This window comes from Patella vulgata, chromosome 2 (assembly GCF_932274485.2).
Source record: "Patella vulgata chromosome 2, xgPatVulg1.2, whole genome shotgun sequence".
NCBI classification, from domain to species: Eukaryota; Metazoa; Mollusca; class Gastropoda; family Patellidae; genus Patella; species Patella vulgata.
In genome coordinates, this window is record NC_065880.2 from 2,037,596 (window position 1) to 2,057,418 (window position 19,823).

Below are 19,823 nucleotides of genomic sequence, written 5' to 3' on the forward strand. Positions count from 1 at the left end.
TGACGTCATGCAAATATAACGTCAAGAATAATATGACGTCAAGTGTACAAAGACGCCATCTTGGGTCCCAAGTAATTGTACCTTCTCACTATCTATTTTATGCCCTATCATATTGTTGGCTGTCCAGATAAATAGGGATGTGGATAGATATGTCATAGGAGATAAAACATACATTTTTTAAACGAGAAGTATAGCTGAACATACTATTATTATTATTATACAACAAAAAGCGCACATAATTGCTATATAGCCTTATTCTATAAGAAAAATCAAAATAAAAGATACACCAGATAAAAGCGCTAATAAACATATTTAACTTGCATTCGCTTTTAAAGGAGCTAAATCGCTAATATTTGGGACCTAGAAATTGTCACAAATGGGTCGCACTAACCGCGACATGTGTTTTGGGCATATTTGTTTCATCAGTGATACTTCTGGTGTCATGTTAATGCAACGACAACAGCCTGATTGATTGATTTGTTGATTGGAGTTCAGATGTCTTCATTAAAATAAATCACTTTCAGGTTGCCGTATTCACGACCTGGCAAGAAAATGCGTTTTCCGACAGACACTCTCGGTGACCTTTAAGAGACGTCGAAAACCATCGCTGGTCTTGTCGGAAAAATGCCATTTTAAATTTGACAGTCATTTTGAAAGAAATGCCGGGCGCTACACATGTGAAAAATACATTTTTTAAATTTTTGTCAAATTCGGTTTTCGATACATTTCGCCTCTATAACCAGTTTGTGTTTGACAATTCTAAAAAGAAATTATTTATTACCCCACCAATAAAACACACTGATTACGAAATATCGCTCTCCGAAACTTCCTGGTTTTTTTTTTTGCAATTTGGTTGGGGTAAGACGTTATCACTTCCCGGCTATGTATAAATAATATCAATCAGTCTAATATATAAACCACACAAATTTAACAGATACAAATGCATGTTATTCCATAGGTAGACAGACAGGGTCCCCTGTCAAGGGGCTCAGTTAAGGGGACGCAGTTGGTTTAAAGTTTGAATATTTGCGCCCCATCTCCAATGAAAACAATCATGTTGCTCTGATGCTGTCCTCAACCAGTATCAAACATATATCGTACCTGAGATTTGTAACAAATCGCCTTTAGCATGTTCCACACAATCCAACATTTATCGGCACAGGGATTAAGGGTATAAATCTTTGTTTCTAACGTTTATTGGGAATACGTCACGGAAACTACAATAAAAACAATTTGTTTACAAAAACATTCTAAAAAGTGAAAACTGACATATTTCAAGCGTTACTATATTTAAAGAAATAATTTAAATCAGCCGGCTGAAACCCCATCTCCGCTCTTTGTTCATTCTTTAGGCATATATTGCCCGTTTCCACCGATATCGCAAACAAGTGTTCAATCTATAAAAGCATACATTCCTACAAAATGTTTTTTTAGTCAAGTGAAACAAGAAAATCCATAACTCTGCGAGGGTGGGGTGAGTAAATTCGTGGTAACAAGTCTGAATGGGTCTAATGGGACAATAGAACAAGGTCACCTTGATCTTGACAATATACGTAAGACGATATGAACATCAACTAAAAAGATATATAAATTGATTCAGCTGCAAGGTAATATATTATATGCAGCATAGATAATTAAAATCTCTATTCAAGTTAAACCAACTGTATCTATTTATATTTAAGTCTTACGTCTAGTTGAATAAATTATATGATTTATTGTCATTAAAACATCTATTGGTAGTTAACAGTGTGTAACTAAAAACTAAAATTGGATCTTTATTTTTTGCCAATTATTTAATGTACCTTACTATTAGATTTTATTTGGACAAAGGAGTTTGTTTTTGCAGAGGTGTTTTTAAACACATGGGCAACTGTTTAAAACTCTATAACTAAGTATTGAAATGGATGGCATGGGATGAAAATACTTTATTTTTTAAACATGGTTAAGACAGAAGTAGATGGTCAGAGGGGGGGGGGGCATGTATACATTACCCTTTTCCTGTTCTATATGTTAAGAGGCCTGGAAAATTATCTGGGTGTCACCTATAGACCATTTTGTAAACCTACCCATTCAAATCACCAGAAATGGACAGAACTGGCTATAGGGCAGTTATCAAGTACCTGCACGGACTAATCCCAACACAGATACATGCGGACATGGTTACCCGCGTCCTGGAAGGCCATCAACAGCAACCAGTCAACAAAACATTACCCGGGTGCATGACATGGTGATGGCTGGTCGACGACTGACCACACGACATATTGCCAGATGTGCGGGCATCTCTCATGAGAGGGTTATAGGCACATTATCGGAAGATAGGTGCCAAGGCTCTTGACTTCCGAATCAGTGAATTTGATAATCTGCGCCGTTTGGAAGCTGATTCTGATAGCTTTTGGCCAGATTTGTAATCTGGATGAGACCTGTTACCAATCAGCGGCTGCCACGCAGGATACGCCAACATTTTTCAAGAGATGGATCGAGGACAAACTAAACAAAACGCTAAACAAAATCAAGGGCCATAATTCAGGAAGGTACAATCAGATACGTGCGAATATCGATAGGAATCAACATCTTTGGCTTATAAAACATGCATTTCAAGTTTCATTAAAATCGGATCAAAATTGTGACCTCTAGAGGGTCCACAACCTTGATATACCAGATGTTTACACTATTTGCGTAGACCGGTGTCCATTTTGTCTGGCAGTTTTGGTCCGATTTTCATGAAATTCGAACTCAACCAACAATACGGTGTAACGGCGACATATTCGATACTAACCAGACAATTATTATGACCCGTCTGACTAAAGTCTCTATAATCATAATTATTTTAGCTTTGGACGGGTGCTATCTCAAATTGGCATATTTCCATTCTAATTTGCACTTACTGTAGCCTTATTTTGTCAAATGGGGGCAACTGAACTGGATAATCACAGTAGGCCATGCACTGAAATGGATGTAATTATCATTTCGGCCACGCGTAACTAAAACAAACCAACAATGTGACAATATTGGAGTAACACCACTTATGAATGTAAACAATCGATCGATTTCTGAGAGTTTGTTGATGGCAGGAGCTGATATCAATCAAAGTGATAACACCGGAAAGACGGCTTTGATGGCAGCAGCACAAAACTGTAATAGATCTATTTTAGAATGTTTACTCAACGCTGGAGCTGATGTTAATAAAACTGATACAGATGGAAGATCAGCTTTACATGGTATAATGGTTGGTGGTGATGATAGGAGTCGGAAATGGATCAACTGTCTAAAATTACTTTTGATCAATAAATGTCACGAGTTTCTTGATATTCCAGGAGAAGTTGGTATAACTTTACTCCAGTGGTTACTGGAACAAAACGAAAAGGATCTTATATGGTATCTTGTTACAGAAAATTGTTCTCTCAAAGGTTTGGATCTTTCAAAGGTCAAAGATAAATTTCTGTTTCCAGATACATTGATGCTTTCAAAAATTCTTTTTGAAAGTGGAGCACAAAAGTGTAAAGTAGAGATGTTTATTTGGTTGTCTCTTTCCACACATAATTCGGTGCTGGGAGAATCTGAAGATAAACAACAACTTGATGATTTCCGCAATTTCTGTCAATCGAGAAGTTTGAAGTCAAGATGTAGAAGAGAAATCAGAAACTGTATCGGACCAGGAATCAGCAGTAAAATAACTCAAGTTGATTTACCAAGTAAAACGAAATTTTGAACTATAAAAACGAAACGAAATAGGATCTGTGTTTTAATCAGATTGGTTATGCTTCATTCGTCTTTCGTCTGAAGATGTCTTATCCGGCACATTCAGAGAAGGTTTTGCACACCCAACATGTTTAAAAGTGATAGGAGACCCCCCCCCCCCACTCCACTGCCGGCGTCTGTGTTGTTTAATATATAGGACTATTAATCATTGAATTAATAATGGCAGTATAACAAAGACTGTATGATCAACGGTATATTTATCAATCTCAATTTATTTATAAACTTATGGCACGTCTTTAGAAACGTGTTTAGCCCAAATCACTTATAACAATGTATAGTTAAGGTAAAACTTGTTCACACAGATAGCAGAACATTAGGACGTTAAATCCCATTCATCTTACTGTTATTAACAATGTATAGTTACAGTGCGCGTAGGAATTTGATCAAAAGAACCGAACATTTTGATCCGAGTTGAGCCAAGATCCGACTTACAAAATCTGACTTAAGCACAGAAATTTAATAAGAAAAACATGCAGGATCAAAGGGTCCAAACTATTTTATCGGAGTTGAGCGAAGATCCGACTTAAATCAATCCAACTTGTGCGAAGTTTCCTGTATTTTACCATTTCACGAACATCTCCGCGCAATCAAGTCCCTATTTCCATGGCTTGAAGTAGATCCGTGGCATCAAGCGTAAGTAGACATTTTTCGTCGCTTTAATTAGTTGAGATACTTGTTTCCGTTCCTCTATATAAATTACACCCAGCCGATGTCAGCAGAACTATGTTGTATTTGATATACAGGTAATCCAGGTAAGTCTTAATTCGTATTTATCAAATGGAGAATATTAAACCTGTGTAAACCTCTATCTTTGATCTGGGTGGCGTACAACGAACAATACCAATCAGTGTTCTTAATCAATCTACTATCGCGGTATTAATAAATGTATGACCCCATGTGTGCAACTTTTAGTCGTATTGATTAATGAGGTGTACACTTGGGGTCATAAATAAACAAAACTATTCTCAAATAATCCGTTATTCAATTTAGATGGTGACCAACAAAATTAATTAGGCCAAAATTAGTTGTATGTTCATTCTAACGTAGTGAGATATTTTTTTCCTATTTCAGAGTGCGATCAGTGCGCGGGGGTTTCCATCAAATGGGCACAAAACCAGACCTAAATTTTCCGTAGAATACGATGCCTAGTGGTAATCAGTCCTCCGTTGAGGCGTTTGCGAGATATTCTAATATCATAAAAATCAGCCATTCTTGTATCATGAAAACATGCTAAAAATGATCGAAAGTGATCACTCGTTCGATAAAAATGTAAACTTGCTAAATTCACATTTGTTCTTTGTGACCCCGGACTATATCTTGGGAGGTTGAAATAGTTTCTCAAATAAATGTTAATTATAACATTACAATTATTACTCTGTTTCTGTGATGGTATTTGGAAAATAAAAACATTTTGACAGCACCAATCTCTGCATTATTAAGATCTATTTAACTTGACATATAAACAACAAAACATCAGTCAACCATCATTTTGATCAGCTAATAGTTTCATGTAAGAACCCACCATATCAAATGGATTTAGCATTGACGACTGCAGAGTGAATATTTAGTAGTATTACGCCAATCCATATTGTACTTTTACTTTCACTTTATATTCTAAGAATAGTGTACTTTTACTTTTACTTTCACTTTACATTCTAAGAATAGTGTACTTTTACTTTTACTTTCACTTTATATTCTAAGAATAGTGTACTTTTACTTTTACTTTCACTTTACATTCTAAGAATAGTGTACTTTTACTTTTACTTTCACTTTACATTCTAAGAATAGTGTACTTTTACTTTTACTTTCACTTTATATTCTAAGAATAGTGTACTTTTACTTTTACTTTCACTTTATATTCTAAGAATAGTGTACTTTTACTTTTACTTTCACTTTACATTCTAAGAATAGTGTACTTTTACTTTTACTTTATATTCTAAGAATAGTGTTTCTTAGAAATTAAATAACTGTGACTAGAATGTTAGCCTGTTCAACCTGACAATTGAAATCATGTGTGTCTGGTTATACGAGACTATAGGTGTTGTATCAAACAAGATTCACTGTGGCCAGTTTACCGCTGAATTATTTAACAAATTTGCCTTGTCTTCAGTTTCACATGTTAAAATGAGTTGGCGTAAATCACAGCAATTCAAAAAACAGTAAGTAGACCATAATGTTATAAACGTACTAATATTCTATTATATATACCCGTTGAACTATAACTATTATATTATACATATCAACAATGTATAATATATACTGCTTTAACCACCGAACACACATCAAATGACACGTCACATTAAAGGAGCTAAATCGTTAATATTTGGGACCTCGAAATTGACACAAATGGGTCGCAACGCATATAATATACGTAATATCAATGTATACTGAGAGCCATGGAAAACGCATCACTTTTTTTCCCAAATATTTTATTACTAGGTGGTTTTGTATGTATAATATTATGCAATACTATGAACTATTGTTTCACACAATGCTCCCAAACGCAAAAAATATCGGCCCCGCGTGCACAAAAAAAATTGCACGAGATGCACATGAAAAACCCATTATTCACGTGCAGCATTGTGTGTGAGCCCTTTAAAAGCATGTTTTCAACTTAATGTGCAGTACATGAACTGTTAAACGTCAATCTGTCGTAATTTGTTGTTGGACGTGTGGAGGAATCGAGCTAGAGATGCCAAGACTTAATGAAAATCAACGGAATGAAGCCATGGGAATGTCCAGGGCTGGCATGTCTACATGTGCTATTGCCAGACACTTCAATTGTCATCAGTCCACTATTGTAAGGTTGGTGGAACGTGTTCGAGTTACTGGATCAACACGTGGCCGTCAACGTCCTGGTCCACAACACGTTACAACCCAGGCTCACGACCGCTACATCCGGGTCACTCATCTGCGTGACAGATTCCGCCCAGCGACTCGAACAGGTGCAGCAGTCGTCGGAAGACAAGGACCAGTAAGTGCCAACACCGTAAGACATTGTCTAAGAGAAGTAGGACTCCGTGCACGACGACGTTATGTTGGAGCTATCCTCAGGGATCATCACCGTCAGCGGCGTTTGATATGGGCTCAAGGACATCAGACATGGAGAAGAGTAGACTGGCAAAGTGTGCTGTTCAGTGATGAGAGTCGCTTTCATCTTTATCACGCTGATGACCGTCAACGTGTGTGGATACGTCTTTGGGAACGTCTTGCAGACTGCTGCGTCTTCGAAACGAATCGATGGGGTGGGGGAAGTGTAATGGTGTGGGGAGGCTTCACATTTCATCACCGGACCGCCCTACACATTTGCAGGGGTCGCGTTAATGCTGTAGCCTACCATGATGATGTCTTGCAACCAATTGTTGTTCCGATGTTTCGAGCGCACCCACAACTTCAGCACTTCCAACAGGATAATGCACGTCCGCATACCGCATCGATAGAACATGTCTGGGATGAGATTGGACGCCGTCTGTATCGGAGACCACAGATGCACACCATTGCTGCTTTAGAAGCTGCTCTTGTCCAAGAATGGAACAATTTGCCCCAGGCCTTCTTTCATACATTGGTAAATTCCATGCTACGTCGCTGCACAGCGTGCGTAAGAGTCCGTAGAGGACACACGCGCTACTGACATCGGTGTCGTACTTTTGGTATTGACCCCTCTGACTTTGTACCGTTGATTACAGATTAAACATTCATAAGTGTACAAATGTGTTGTTACTGATGTGTTCCCATTTGAATATTGTTCACAATAAGAATCAAAATAAATAAGATAAGTTTACAGGATCATTTTGTTATACGAAAAACTAAGTGATGCGTTTTCAATGGCGCTCAGTATATATAAACTGATTACATCAATCGTTTCTAATTTCACTATAATTTCTAATCAGCCAGGTTCGGCGAAATACGCCAGAAGTCTCAATCGAATGACAATCTCTAGCGTCTGGTTATTCCAGTTTACATCGATAGTATTTATTGCGCATGCTCTCCAGATAAGAATATGGCGTCACCGTTTGATACACTATTCGTGTACCAATGGTAAAATGATTTTTTTGTCTCAATTATTGGATATCGGAAGCCCACCTTTTCCCGGTAAGATCACAACATCAATGTTGATTTAAATTGACAAATAATTCGTGCTTCCACTTTTGAAGATATTGAGTTACAGACTTACCTACTTTAAATAATGACCCTGAAAAACACAACACATAAAATTAAGTGGAATGTTTATAATATACATATACACTCTATTACTGAAATAGCCACGAAGCTTGCTATGGCGATATATTCCATTTGATATAAATATAAACTCTATAACTGAAACAACCAACAAGCTTGCTATGGCGATACATTCCATTTGATATTATCACGAGGTTATCCTATCACGTGACATATATAATTTTATCGTAGTTATTAAAATAAAATCGTTATATGTAGATGATTTTTCAAACTATAAAGAATTCGTGTACCTGCTGGGTCATTTCCGATTTTCAGAACCCCGACGTGTTCTAGATATTGACAATGGTAACTACTCATAGTATTGAAGTACGGTATACTTATAAAACATTAAAATTCCGTATCTTCATGGCAACCCATCTTTAACATTGGTTGTATTTTTCTATTTCAGGCTAAAAAAGGCGTTAAATAAAAATGATACAATTGCCGTAGGAAGAATTATACAGGCATTATGGGATGACTGTAAACCACCTCCAATGTGGATAGAACTCTGTAAAGATGCACTTAAGAACAGATGTCTACCTATGGTGAAATTGTTGATGCCCCCAGAGAATATTGCAAACATCTTTGTAGAGGATCAGACCAATATACAATTGATGAAGGCTGCAATAGAATCTAATTTCATAGAGGGTATTAAATTTTTCCACTCTAAAGGAATACCTCTGCGTTTTGCCCTAACTGAGTCCGTTCTAAACAATAACGCCGAGATATTAAAATATCTTCTTGAACTAAAAGATCTAGATAAAAACCCAGATGAAGAGGAAACGTTATTAATGTTATGTTGCCAGGAACTAAACATCGAAATTTTGGAGATTTTGTTGAAGAGTGAACTGATAAATACTATTAACCAACAGTCAGAGATATGTAAATATTCTGCCCTACACTGTTGTATTGATGGAAGGAACTATTGTATGAATTGGTTTATTGGTGAAAGCAATCTGGGGAGAGCTCATGGTTGTGTAAAATTATTGGTGGAGGCAGGAGCGGATGTTAATCTACAAGATATGGATGGGAAAACGCCCATCCAACTGGCTGCTGAATGTGGTATGGTGACAACGGTAATATATTTGGCCCAAAGAGGAGCAAACGTTAATATTAGAAGCCATCTAGGTAACCTTCTTCATTGTCTTGCAGTGAGTAGGATATGGGTATATTCATACGATGAATGTGTCCAGCTATTAATAACCCATGGTATGGACATAAACCAGCTGAACTCATGGAATGAAACTCCACTGTATTTAGCGGTTAGTTATGGAAATGAAGAGATGGTGAAGACATTAATTAAATCACACTGTGATGTCAATATTACACCCGTCTTACTGAAGTCTATAAGAAGACAACATACGACTATTACTGAAATACTGATTAAAGCTGGGTGTGATGTTAACAGCACTGATAAAGACGGCGTTACACCTTTAATGGAATGCATGGAGATGGGTAATCTTGTTTTACTTAAACAACTTATTGACCACGGTGCATCTGTCAACGCTAAAGATAACAAAGGATGTTTTGTATTGGACTATTTATTTCCTGATTACCACCATACGAACGATCAATCTACTTCAGCAGATATTATTAAGATGTTGATAGAGGCTGGGGCTCATATTAATAAATGTAATAATTTGTTGTACAGATCAATGAATCGAGGATATTATGATACGGCTCAAATTCTTATTGAACACGGCATTGATGTCAATACACTGGACGAAAATGGAGATAATCCCCTCGTTCTTGCCTGCAAAAAAGATAGATTCGAACTAGTGACATTGCTGACTTCAACAGATTGTGATAAAAATCACCAAAATCTAAAAGGAGAAACAGTGTTGCACAAAGTGTCGAGATATACTGCTTCTAATCAAAACAAGAAGAAAATAATAAAGACGTTACTAGAGAATGGGATGAACGTGAATCTTAGTGACGTCGATGGACTAACGGCCTTGTCCATAGCAGTAGGTAATAGAGAAAGATCTATTACTGAAGAATTATTGAAGGCTGGTGCTGATGTAAACCATTGTGATAACAGAGGAACAACCCCAATGATGATCGCAGTTAACAATACGCATAATGTTATGGTAGATGTTCTATTGAAGGCTGGTGCCGATCTGAAACCCAGAGATGAATTAGGTAGAAATGCGATATTCCTTGCAACACTCTTGAATGCTTCACTGGAGTTAGATATTTTACTTAAATATTCAAACTTGAGAGGTGAAGCAGCGAGTATCGTTAATGCCACAGATAAAGATGGTAAAACATCTTTGATGGTGGCAGCAAAAAGAGGAAATAAAGATATGGTGGAAAAACTACTCAGAGCTGGCTGTAATATCAACCTACAAGATCATGGTGGTAAGACGGCTTTGATGTATGCTGTAGACAGCCAGCATGAAACTATTTTATCACTTCTATTACAGAAAGGCGCAGACTGTAATATTTGTGATGCCAATGGCAAAACAGCGTTGATGGTGGCAGCAGAAACAGGACGTAACGGTGTGGTAGAAAAACTACTTATTGCTGGCTGTAATAGCAACCTACAGGACCATTGTGGTACGACGGCTTTGATGTATGCTGTATACAACCAGGATGAAACTATTTTATCACTTCTACTACAGAATGGTTCAGACTGTAATATTTGTGATAACAATGGCCAAACAGCGTTGATGGTGGCAGCAGAAACAGGACGTAACGGTGTGGTAGAAAAACTACTTATTGCTGGCTGTAATAGCAACCTACAGGACCATTGTGGTACGACGGCTTTGATGTATGCTGTATACAACCAGGATGAAACTATTTTATCACTTCTACTACAGAATGGTTCAGACTGTAATATTTGTGATAACAATGGCCAAACAGCGTTGTTGATGGCGGCAGAACAGAAACAAAGAGATGGCCATTGTGAAGAATTGCTGAAATCTGGTGCATCTGTAAACCATGTTGATAATGATGGAGATACAGCATTAATGATTGCAGTTGAGTCGAATAACGGGAAGATTGTAAATGATTTACTGGAGGCTGGAGCCGATGTCAATTTGAGTGATAATAATGGAGAGACGGCTTTGATGATAGCAGCACGGAACCATAACAGGTCTATTTTAGAATCTTCACTAAACGCTGGAGCTGATGTTAATAAAACTAATACAGATGGAAGATCAGCTATACATGCTATAATGTTCTATAATGATTACGGCCCGCTGTGGATCAACTGTCTAAAATTACTTTTAATCAATAAATGTCACGCGTCTCTTGATACACCAGGAGAAGTTGGGGGAACGTTATGGTTACTGGATACACCGAGACAGGACAGAACAAATCTATTTGAATGGTTACTGGAAAGAAACGAAGAAAATCTTATATGGTATCTCGTAACGGAAAATTGTTCTCTCAAAGGTTTGGATCTTTCAAAGGTCAAAGATATAGTTCAATTTCCCGATATGTTGATGCTTTCTAAAATTCTGTTTGAAAGTGGTGCACTGAAGAGTGAAGTAGAGACCATGATTTTGTTGTCCGTTTTAAATAGTGGTTTGTCGCTTTCCACACATAATCCTGCGTTGGGTGAATCTGAACATAAACAACAGCTTGATGATTTCCGCGATTCCTGTAAATCGAGAAGTTTGAAGTCAAGATGTAGAAGAGAAATCCGAAACTGTATCGGACCAGGAATCAGCAGTAAAATAACTCAAGTTGGTTTACCAAAACTTCTACAAGATTATATCGTCATGAAAGACTTGATACCCGAGAAATACTTTACTCTTGTACTAAACGATGAGGATGACGTCGATGAAAATTATATTTTTAATGAAACAGATTACTATGACAATTATCATGATGATTATTCTGACTAAAGACTTTATAACCGTAACTATTGACTACAAAGTTACTTTAAATTGGAATGTACATTTACTATATCCTTCTTTATCAACTGGATAATCATAGCTATTGGTTAGAGTCTACTGTTGTGAACTGGATAATCAGTAATATTGGTTAGCGTCTACTGTTGTCAATTGGATAATCATAGCCATTGGTTAGAGTCTACTGTTGCGAACTGGATAATCATTAATATTGGTTAGCGTCTACTGTTGTGAACTGGATAATCATAGCTATTGGTTGGTATCCGCTGTTGGGTGGAAGTCACAGGAAGGTAAATTGGACCCAAGTCGAGCCCAACATGACCGTCCCGCATATTTATGAGTCTATTTATAACTTGGGGTTAGGGTTAGGATTATAAGGGTTACGAGAGAGATCATAATATAGGTTATGCCTGTTCCGCAATCCCTTTCAAGTTTTGAATAAAATATTGCTTAAAAAAAATAATTATATAGGCCCTACGGTAGCCATATTGGACTTAACTTTGGATCAATTTACCGCTGACCGTTGGATAACCTGCCGTAAAGGAAGTATTGGTGTCAGTCATTATCACTCAGCCTTTTGTTTTCGACACTTCCTCTTGTAGAAACCATCATTACGCATCTACTGTAGCAATGATCTATATGTTAAAATTATATTTGGTACATGTTACACAAGTTATATCACATATGTGATAATGTCTGACACCAATATTGTCCTTTAAATGACATCAGACCTGTTCTTGCTTGACGGTGTTATTCACATCAGGAGGAGATGATGTAGGACAGAGTCTGACGTAAAAGACCAGGTTATCCAGTCTCATCTATTGGCTAAGATCTACAGTGTGCTTAGTAGATCATCATTTACTTCTCAATTAATGAGTTTTATGTTGTTAGAAAATGTGTGCTTTAAATATAATATAGTCTAAAGCGATTAATCATTTATAACAACCTGAATACAGATATACCCTACTATACCTATAGTGAAAATACAACTCCAGTGATAGTTTCACACGATTTTATAACTGCACAGAGAATAACACGTTGAAAGCGGAAATTCGATGAAGAGTTGGCGGAATATAAAACCCATTAGACCGGAGGCTCAGCGGGGGGGTGGGGGGGTGTCCACCAAATGAGCACAAAACCAGACCCAACTTTTCTAGAGTGAGATTTTGCGTAGAATACGATGCCGAGTGGTAATCAGTCCGCCGTTGGGGCGTTTTCGAGATATTCGGGGTCAAAGGTCAAATGAGTTCTAAGTGAAACCTGTTCTAATTAATAATAGGAACATTTAAAATTTATCTTTAGGTGGTCTTAGCACCGAACTTTTACTTTGGAACGTCGAAAATGATCTTGCATAACAGAACCAACACACTTTGAAACCTGTTTCAAAAATACGTAAAAACTGTCAAATCGAAATCTCTCAGATTAATTTCCACAACGATTGTTATACATAATGATACTACATGTAGTTATCTGAAAAACAATTGAATAGTTTCAGTTTTGGACTCCAGCCTGCAGGAAAACCGACGTTTATCTGTGACGGGAAAACACGTATCTGACGACGGGATTAAAAGTTTGCAAATATTTTTATGAGTTTTTATGAATTTCTCCGGAACATGGACGCAGATAAAACCGACGAATGCATTGTACATAGTAATTCACAGGATATATATGTCGTATTGGTAAATGTTAGCGGGAAAAATTTGGGCAGGATTTGTGACGCGGCCTGCAGACTCGAGTCCAGCCATGGAACTGTTCAATTGTTTTTTCAGACGACTTGTATCATTATGTAAAGCATTCATTGTAAAACTAATTCGGAGAGATTTTGATTTAACAGTTTTTATGTATTTTTGAAACAGGCTCCGAAGCGTTTTGGTTCTGTCATGCAAGATCATTTTCGACGTTCCAAAGTAAAAGTTCGGTGCTAAGACCACCTAAAGATAAATTTAAAATGTTTCTATTATTGATTAGAACAGGTTTCGCTTTAGTTTTTGTATTTAACGCTGACATTTGTTACTTTAAATCTTCCTAGTGCTAAAACGGAAAATGTGACCTTTTGACCTCTGGGGTCACAAAGAACAAAAGTGAATTTAGCAAGTTTACATTTTCATTGAAAGTGTGATTACTTTCGATCATTTTCAGCAAATTTTTATGATACAGGAATGACCACGCATTCACTTTCAGTGCAAATGAACCCATTTGACCTTTGACCCCGAATATCTGGAAAACGCCCCAACGGCGGACTGATTACCACTTGGCATCGTCTTCTACGCAAAATTTTACTCTAGAAAAGTTGGGTCTGGTTTTGTGCCCATTTGATGGACCCCCCCCCCCCCGCACTGAGCCTCCAGACTACATATATAACCACACAGAATCATGTGCTTAGCTTGATGCGACGGGGTGGTGGGGGGCAAGGTAGCGACGTCAGCCCAACTACAGGTTCAACAATCGTTTGATACTTCCAATCGCACGTCCTTGTAAGAACTGTCTGGATTCATTATTAATGTGACCCAACACCCCAATATCTTTAAAACTATACCATACTAAAACAATCTACAGAATAATCCTGTGGTCACATCAAACACATAGAATACAACCTTAACTCTACAATCCGGTGGTCAGATCCAACATAAAAATAACCTTTTCGATAAGGATTTTCCCTTTTTCAACTTTTACTTTTGATTTTCTACTTTTTACTCTAGATCGCATTTAAACACCATACCATTTTCATCTCTATACGCCGCCATATTTAAACACCAGATCATTTTCATCCCGATACCCCACCATATTTAAACACCATATCATTTTTAACCCGATACCCCGCCATATTTAAACACCATATCATTTTCATCCCGATATCCCGCAATAAGTCCACAAGACAAAACACCCAAACAGAAGTCAGTACAGTTATTGGCAGCCTTTCTTATTCAGAAGATATTTTTAAGATGATGGAGAGGGTGGGACTGATAGTTACAGGTGTGATAATCTGTATGCTTATTATAAAACGCCGTTTTTACTGATTGAACACGGCATCGAAGTCAATACGGCAGATGCACATGGAATGAATGAATGAATGAAACAGGGTTTTATGGCACGTCAGCTCCAACTGGGCTATATTGTGCCATGTACACAAATATTTAATAATGAGAAACAAGATGATATATCTATTTACGATGCACATGGATATCCTGTGTTCTTTCAACCGAAACAGGTGAACTAAAATTAGTGACACTGTTAATTATGTCTTGACTGTGGTTAGGGCTAGAGTATTTTGTATTTTCTTTGGTAGTTACAGTATCTCTTGTTATAAAATTTAAAAAAAAGTATTTTGCCTTCCTTATTCTTCCCCTTCCCACCACCGTATTCAAATAGCCTGTGCCCGTTACTGCCACAAAGGACAACGTGACATCCTATTGTTCATCCTTCAATACCTGATGTGTAACCCATTGCGCTGCATTTTACACATTATGTTTGATTTGATATCTCTTGTTGGGGGGGGGGGGGGGGGGAGTGTCTTTATTTTCAAGTTTTAATATCTTTTCCATTATAAAAACATTTGATTATCTTACAGTATAAAAATCAATACAACTATAAATATTGATATGTGTGACGCATACTCTCTCCTCTGTTACATCTTATCCGTCTGGAATCGAGCGGATTTTATCTGTTACATATTTTAATAGCCTTGTGATCGTCTACTATTGTCTCTGTTTATATTTGTTTCTCATTTTCTCTTTAGGGCTCGTCTTGCGTATATTTTTATTTCCGCTTTTAAGGCGAGAATTTCATATTTTCTAAGAAAATCAAAACATATAGAAAATCTCATACCAGTCTGTTTTGATATAAAAAAATATCAACACAAGTTGATAAAGTAACAGAAAACGAGGCTCTGTCGAGTTTTTTTTTTTACTTTATCAACGAGTGTTGATATTTTTTGATAAGAAATGAACTGTTTTTTGAAAATATAAAAAAGTAGTTCCTTTTCAACTGACCAATCAAATTCATGTAGATTATGAAATATATATCACACAAGCGACATCTACTGTAGAATGTATTCTTCTGTGTCTTTTGCTCAAAAGGTTGTCAACTCACTATTATACGATCATATGTATCATTCTCACACTTAAAAAAGCCTTCACCACGGAAATAATAACACAATTACCTCCCTTGTTTTTCTATCCCCCCAATCTCAAACGTTTGAATTTGAAGTTGGAAATGATATTTTTGCCAATTTCTCAACTGGCAATAGTGTATTATAGAATTCAGAGGATTAATCTTTAACAAGACAGGACTGTTTATAGATACCATCTATTTTAAGGCTTTATTTTAATACATTTTAAAAATATAACTTAAAAATAAGAAATTGTCGCTTTAAGTACAGGTTCATTATACCTCAGTCAGAATGTGACAGGGAGTAGAGTCACCTGTCCAACCTCGTCGAATTTCTCTTATTCCTCCAATTACTAAAGACCCCTATGCACAAGCGAATTATTTTTCTACGATATGGACGTAAATCTCCAGGACAGAACCCAGCGAATTATCGAAATAAGAATTAAACCATATGTCCCGAAATGACCAAGTTCGTGTTGATTGGACGTTAAACCCTATTTCTCACTCTCTCTAATGCTAAAGTATATCTATACCCGTGTATATATATTAGCGCCATGTTTAAATAAGTAAAATAAAATTACACACGCGCTTTTTAGAAGTGTCTTTTAGAGAGTTAATCCAGACATCACATAATTTATGGATGATATATATTTTATATATAGTAAAATATCTGTACCGATGATATACGTGACAGCCTGAACTGACAAGGGAATTGTCGTATTGTCCTTAAACTGTCCATTATGAAAGACCAAAACGGAATGGACATACGTGGGATAATATGTCCAAGCACCCATTACAAACATGCGCAAAAATGCATATGAGCAAATTTACATATAGGAGTAAATGTTGTGCATGTGGACAAGGCTTTAGTACATGAATTAACTTTAGCGATAAGAAAGATTTTACCTGATCTCCCAGTCATATTGTGTTATTCATGTTCAGTGTGTATTGTTATACGAGACTACTGATAATATGTTCGTCACAAGGAAGTGTATCGTACAAGATTAAGTGTGACAAATTTCAGTTAATTTGACAAATTTACATGAACCAGTTTAAGTTTTATTTATGGCAATGAGTTGTGAGGAATTGAGAGAACGGTGAGTAGGTTATAGATATTATACTTATATTAATGACATGACATAAAGTGATCAGGTGAGATGATTGTATTTGTACTTGTTTTTTTTAGGTGATTATTGATAGATATATAGACATATATGCTGGGTTATATGTAATATTAATTAAAATTACAGGTCATGATAACATTGATAATATCTGAGTATCCAAACTTTGCTGTTACCGAGATATGGGGGTTACCATACATTTCGTGTGGCACGCAATAATCAACTTATTTCAATGAAACTCACAGATTATGATAACATTAATAATATCTCAAAGTAGGAAAAAGTTTCGACCACTTCCGGTTAGCGGTTTCCGGGATATCAGGTTACCACAAATTTCATGTGGCACGGCTACAGACCGCAATTACCAACCGATATCAATAAAACTTGCAGATTATAATTACATTAATAATATCTCAGAGTAGGCAAAGTTTCGACCACTTCCGGTTACCAGTGTCTGAGATATCAGGTTACCACACATTTTATGTGGCACGACTGCAGACCACAATTATCAACCGGTATCCACGAAACTTACAGAATATGACAACATTAATAATATCTCAGAGTAGGCAACATTTCGACCATTTCCGGTTAGCGGTTTCCGAGATATCAGGTTACCACACATTTCATGTGGCACGACTGCAGACCACAATTACCAACCGATTTCAATGAAACTCTCAGATTATAATTACATTAATAATATCTCAGAGTAGGCAACATTTCGACAACTACCGGTTAGCAGTTTCCGAGATATCAGGTTATCACACATTACATGTGGCACGACTGCAGACGACAATTTTCAACCGATACTTACAGAATATGATAACATTACTAATATCCACGAGTAGGCAACATTTCGATCACTTCCGGTTAGCGGTTTCCGAGATAAAGGTACCACACGTTTCATTTGGGATGACTGCAGACCACAATTATCAACCAATATCCATAAAACTTATAGAATATGATATAAGAATCTCCTAAGAGTCTTTTTTGATATCAAAAAAGACTCGTAGTATATTTTATTTATCACCGAATCCTTTCTTACATGCGCCAATAAATATAACTCTTGCTAAAGATTTCACTTTTACTGAATCTGATTACATTACGGCGTAGTGATACATCAATTTTTGACAGCAATTCAACCATTGTAAAGTGTTTCCATCAAGGTCAATTAAATAAAAATAGTTCATTTTTAATAATAATAATAATAATAAAAAAAGTTTATTTTATTAAAAAACGATCTGTTCTTTGAAATATAAAAAAAGTAGTTCCTTTTCAACTGACCAATCAAATTCATGTAAAGCGATATCTCCTAAGGAGATATTGCAGTAGATTATGAAATATCGACTGTAGAATGTATTATTGGGTGATAAAACATGAATAATATCTCAGAGTAGCCAAAATCTCGACCACTTCCTGTTAGCAGTTTCCGAGATGTCAGGTCACCACACACATTTCATGTGGCACGGCTACAGACCGCAATTACCAACCGATTTCCATGATAACATTATTAATATCTCAGAGTAGGCAATCATAATTGTGGTCTGCAGTCGTGCCACGTGAAATGTGTGGTAACCTAATATCTCGGAAACCGCTAATCGGAAGTGGCCGAAACTTTGCCTACTCTGAGATATTATTAATGTTATCATAATCTGCAAGTTTTATTGAAATCGGTTGATAATTGTGGCCTGCAGTAGTGCCACATGAAATTTGTGTCAATTTGATGTCTTTGAAATTGTTGACCGGAAGTGGTCGAAATTTTGGTTACTCTAAGATATTATTAATGCTATCATGATCTTTAAGTTTCATTGAAATCGGTTGATAATTGCGGTACGGAGACTTGCCACATGCGGCAAATGGTCTCCGAATTGTCTTACCACATGGGGCAAATAACCCCAGCCGTAACAATAAGACGGGGTCGGGGGTAGGGGGGGGGGGGCGCCTCTAAAAGGCAACTACACCAGCTCTACATATTGGTATATAGTGAGTAAACAATAACACTATCAGATGGATAAAAACTCCAAAATAAATCCTTAAACATACAAGAGCTAAATCTGGCTATTACAGGTCTTTCTTTTGGTATTAGTTTTCAATCGTGGACGTTCGTGTGGATGACTGGTATCTTATGCTTAGGAATTTAATAAAAACAGGCGCATCCGTTATTTGTAAATATATTGTCCGCCCCAGTCGCCTTAATAACTGAGCTGGCAACCTATCATTAACACTTATTAATTTTTGTATTTCAGGTTAAACGAGGCTGTAAATAAAAATGATACAGTTGCAGTAGAAAGAATTCTACAGAGGTATATGACATTAGATGACGACCAGATTTGGGTAGTTCTCTGTGAAGATGCTCTTAAGAACAGATGTCTGCCTATGGTGAAATTGTTGCTGCCACCAAAGAGTACCGCTAACGTCGACATAACCACCAAAATACGACTGATGAACGCCGCAAAAAAATCTGATTTCGTGGAGGGTGTTAAATGTCTCCACTCTAAAAGAGTACCTCTTTATTTTTTACAGATTCAAGATTAGGTTACAACTGGAGTGCCCTCATTGAATGTGTCCAAAACAGTAAGGTCGAGCTGCTCAAATATCTGCTTCAACTGAAAGATCTAGATAAAAACCCAGACAAAAAGGAAACGTTAATAATGTTATGTTGCCATCAACTAAATACTGAAAGTTTGAAGATTTTGTTGAACAGTGTACTAAAAAATACTACCGTGGCTGGTGGAATAAGGAAGTTCTTGATTGTGTAAAA

The 19,823-nt window shown here is 36.7% G+C and overlaps 1 protein-coding gene across 1 annotated transcript; it reads left to right on the forward strand.

Moving 5' to 3' along the window:
• The first annotated feature begins 5,786 nt into the window (after positions 1 to 5,786).
• On the forward strand, positions 5,787 to 12,818 carry LOC130010714 (serine/threonine-protein phosphatase 6 regulatory ankyrin repeat subunit B-like). Its single transcript, XM_056098675.1, has 2 exons — positions 5,787 to 5,918; positions 8,387 to 12,818. The coding sequence occupies exons 1-2, from the start codon at positions 5,884 to 5,886 to the stop codon at positions 11,829 to 11,831; spliced, it is 3,480 nt and encodes a 1,159-aa protein (XP_055954650.1). The 5' UTR covers positions 5,787 to 5,883; the 3' UTR covers positions 11,832 to 12,818.
• Positions 12,819 to 19,823: the final 7,005 nt, after the last annotated feature.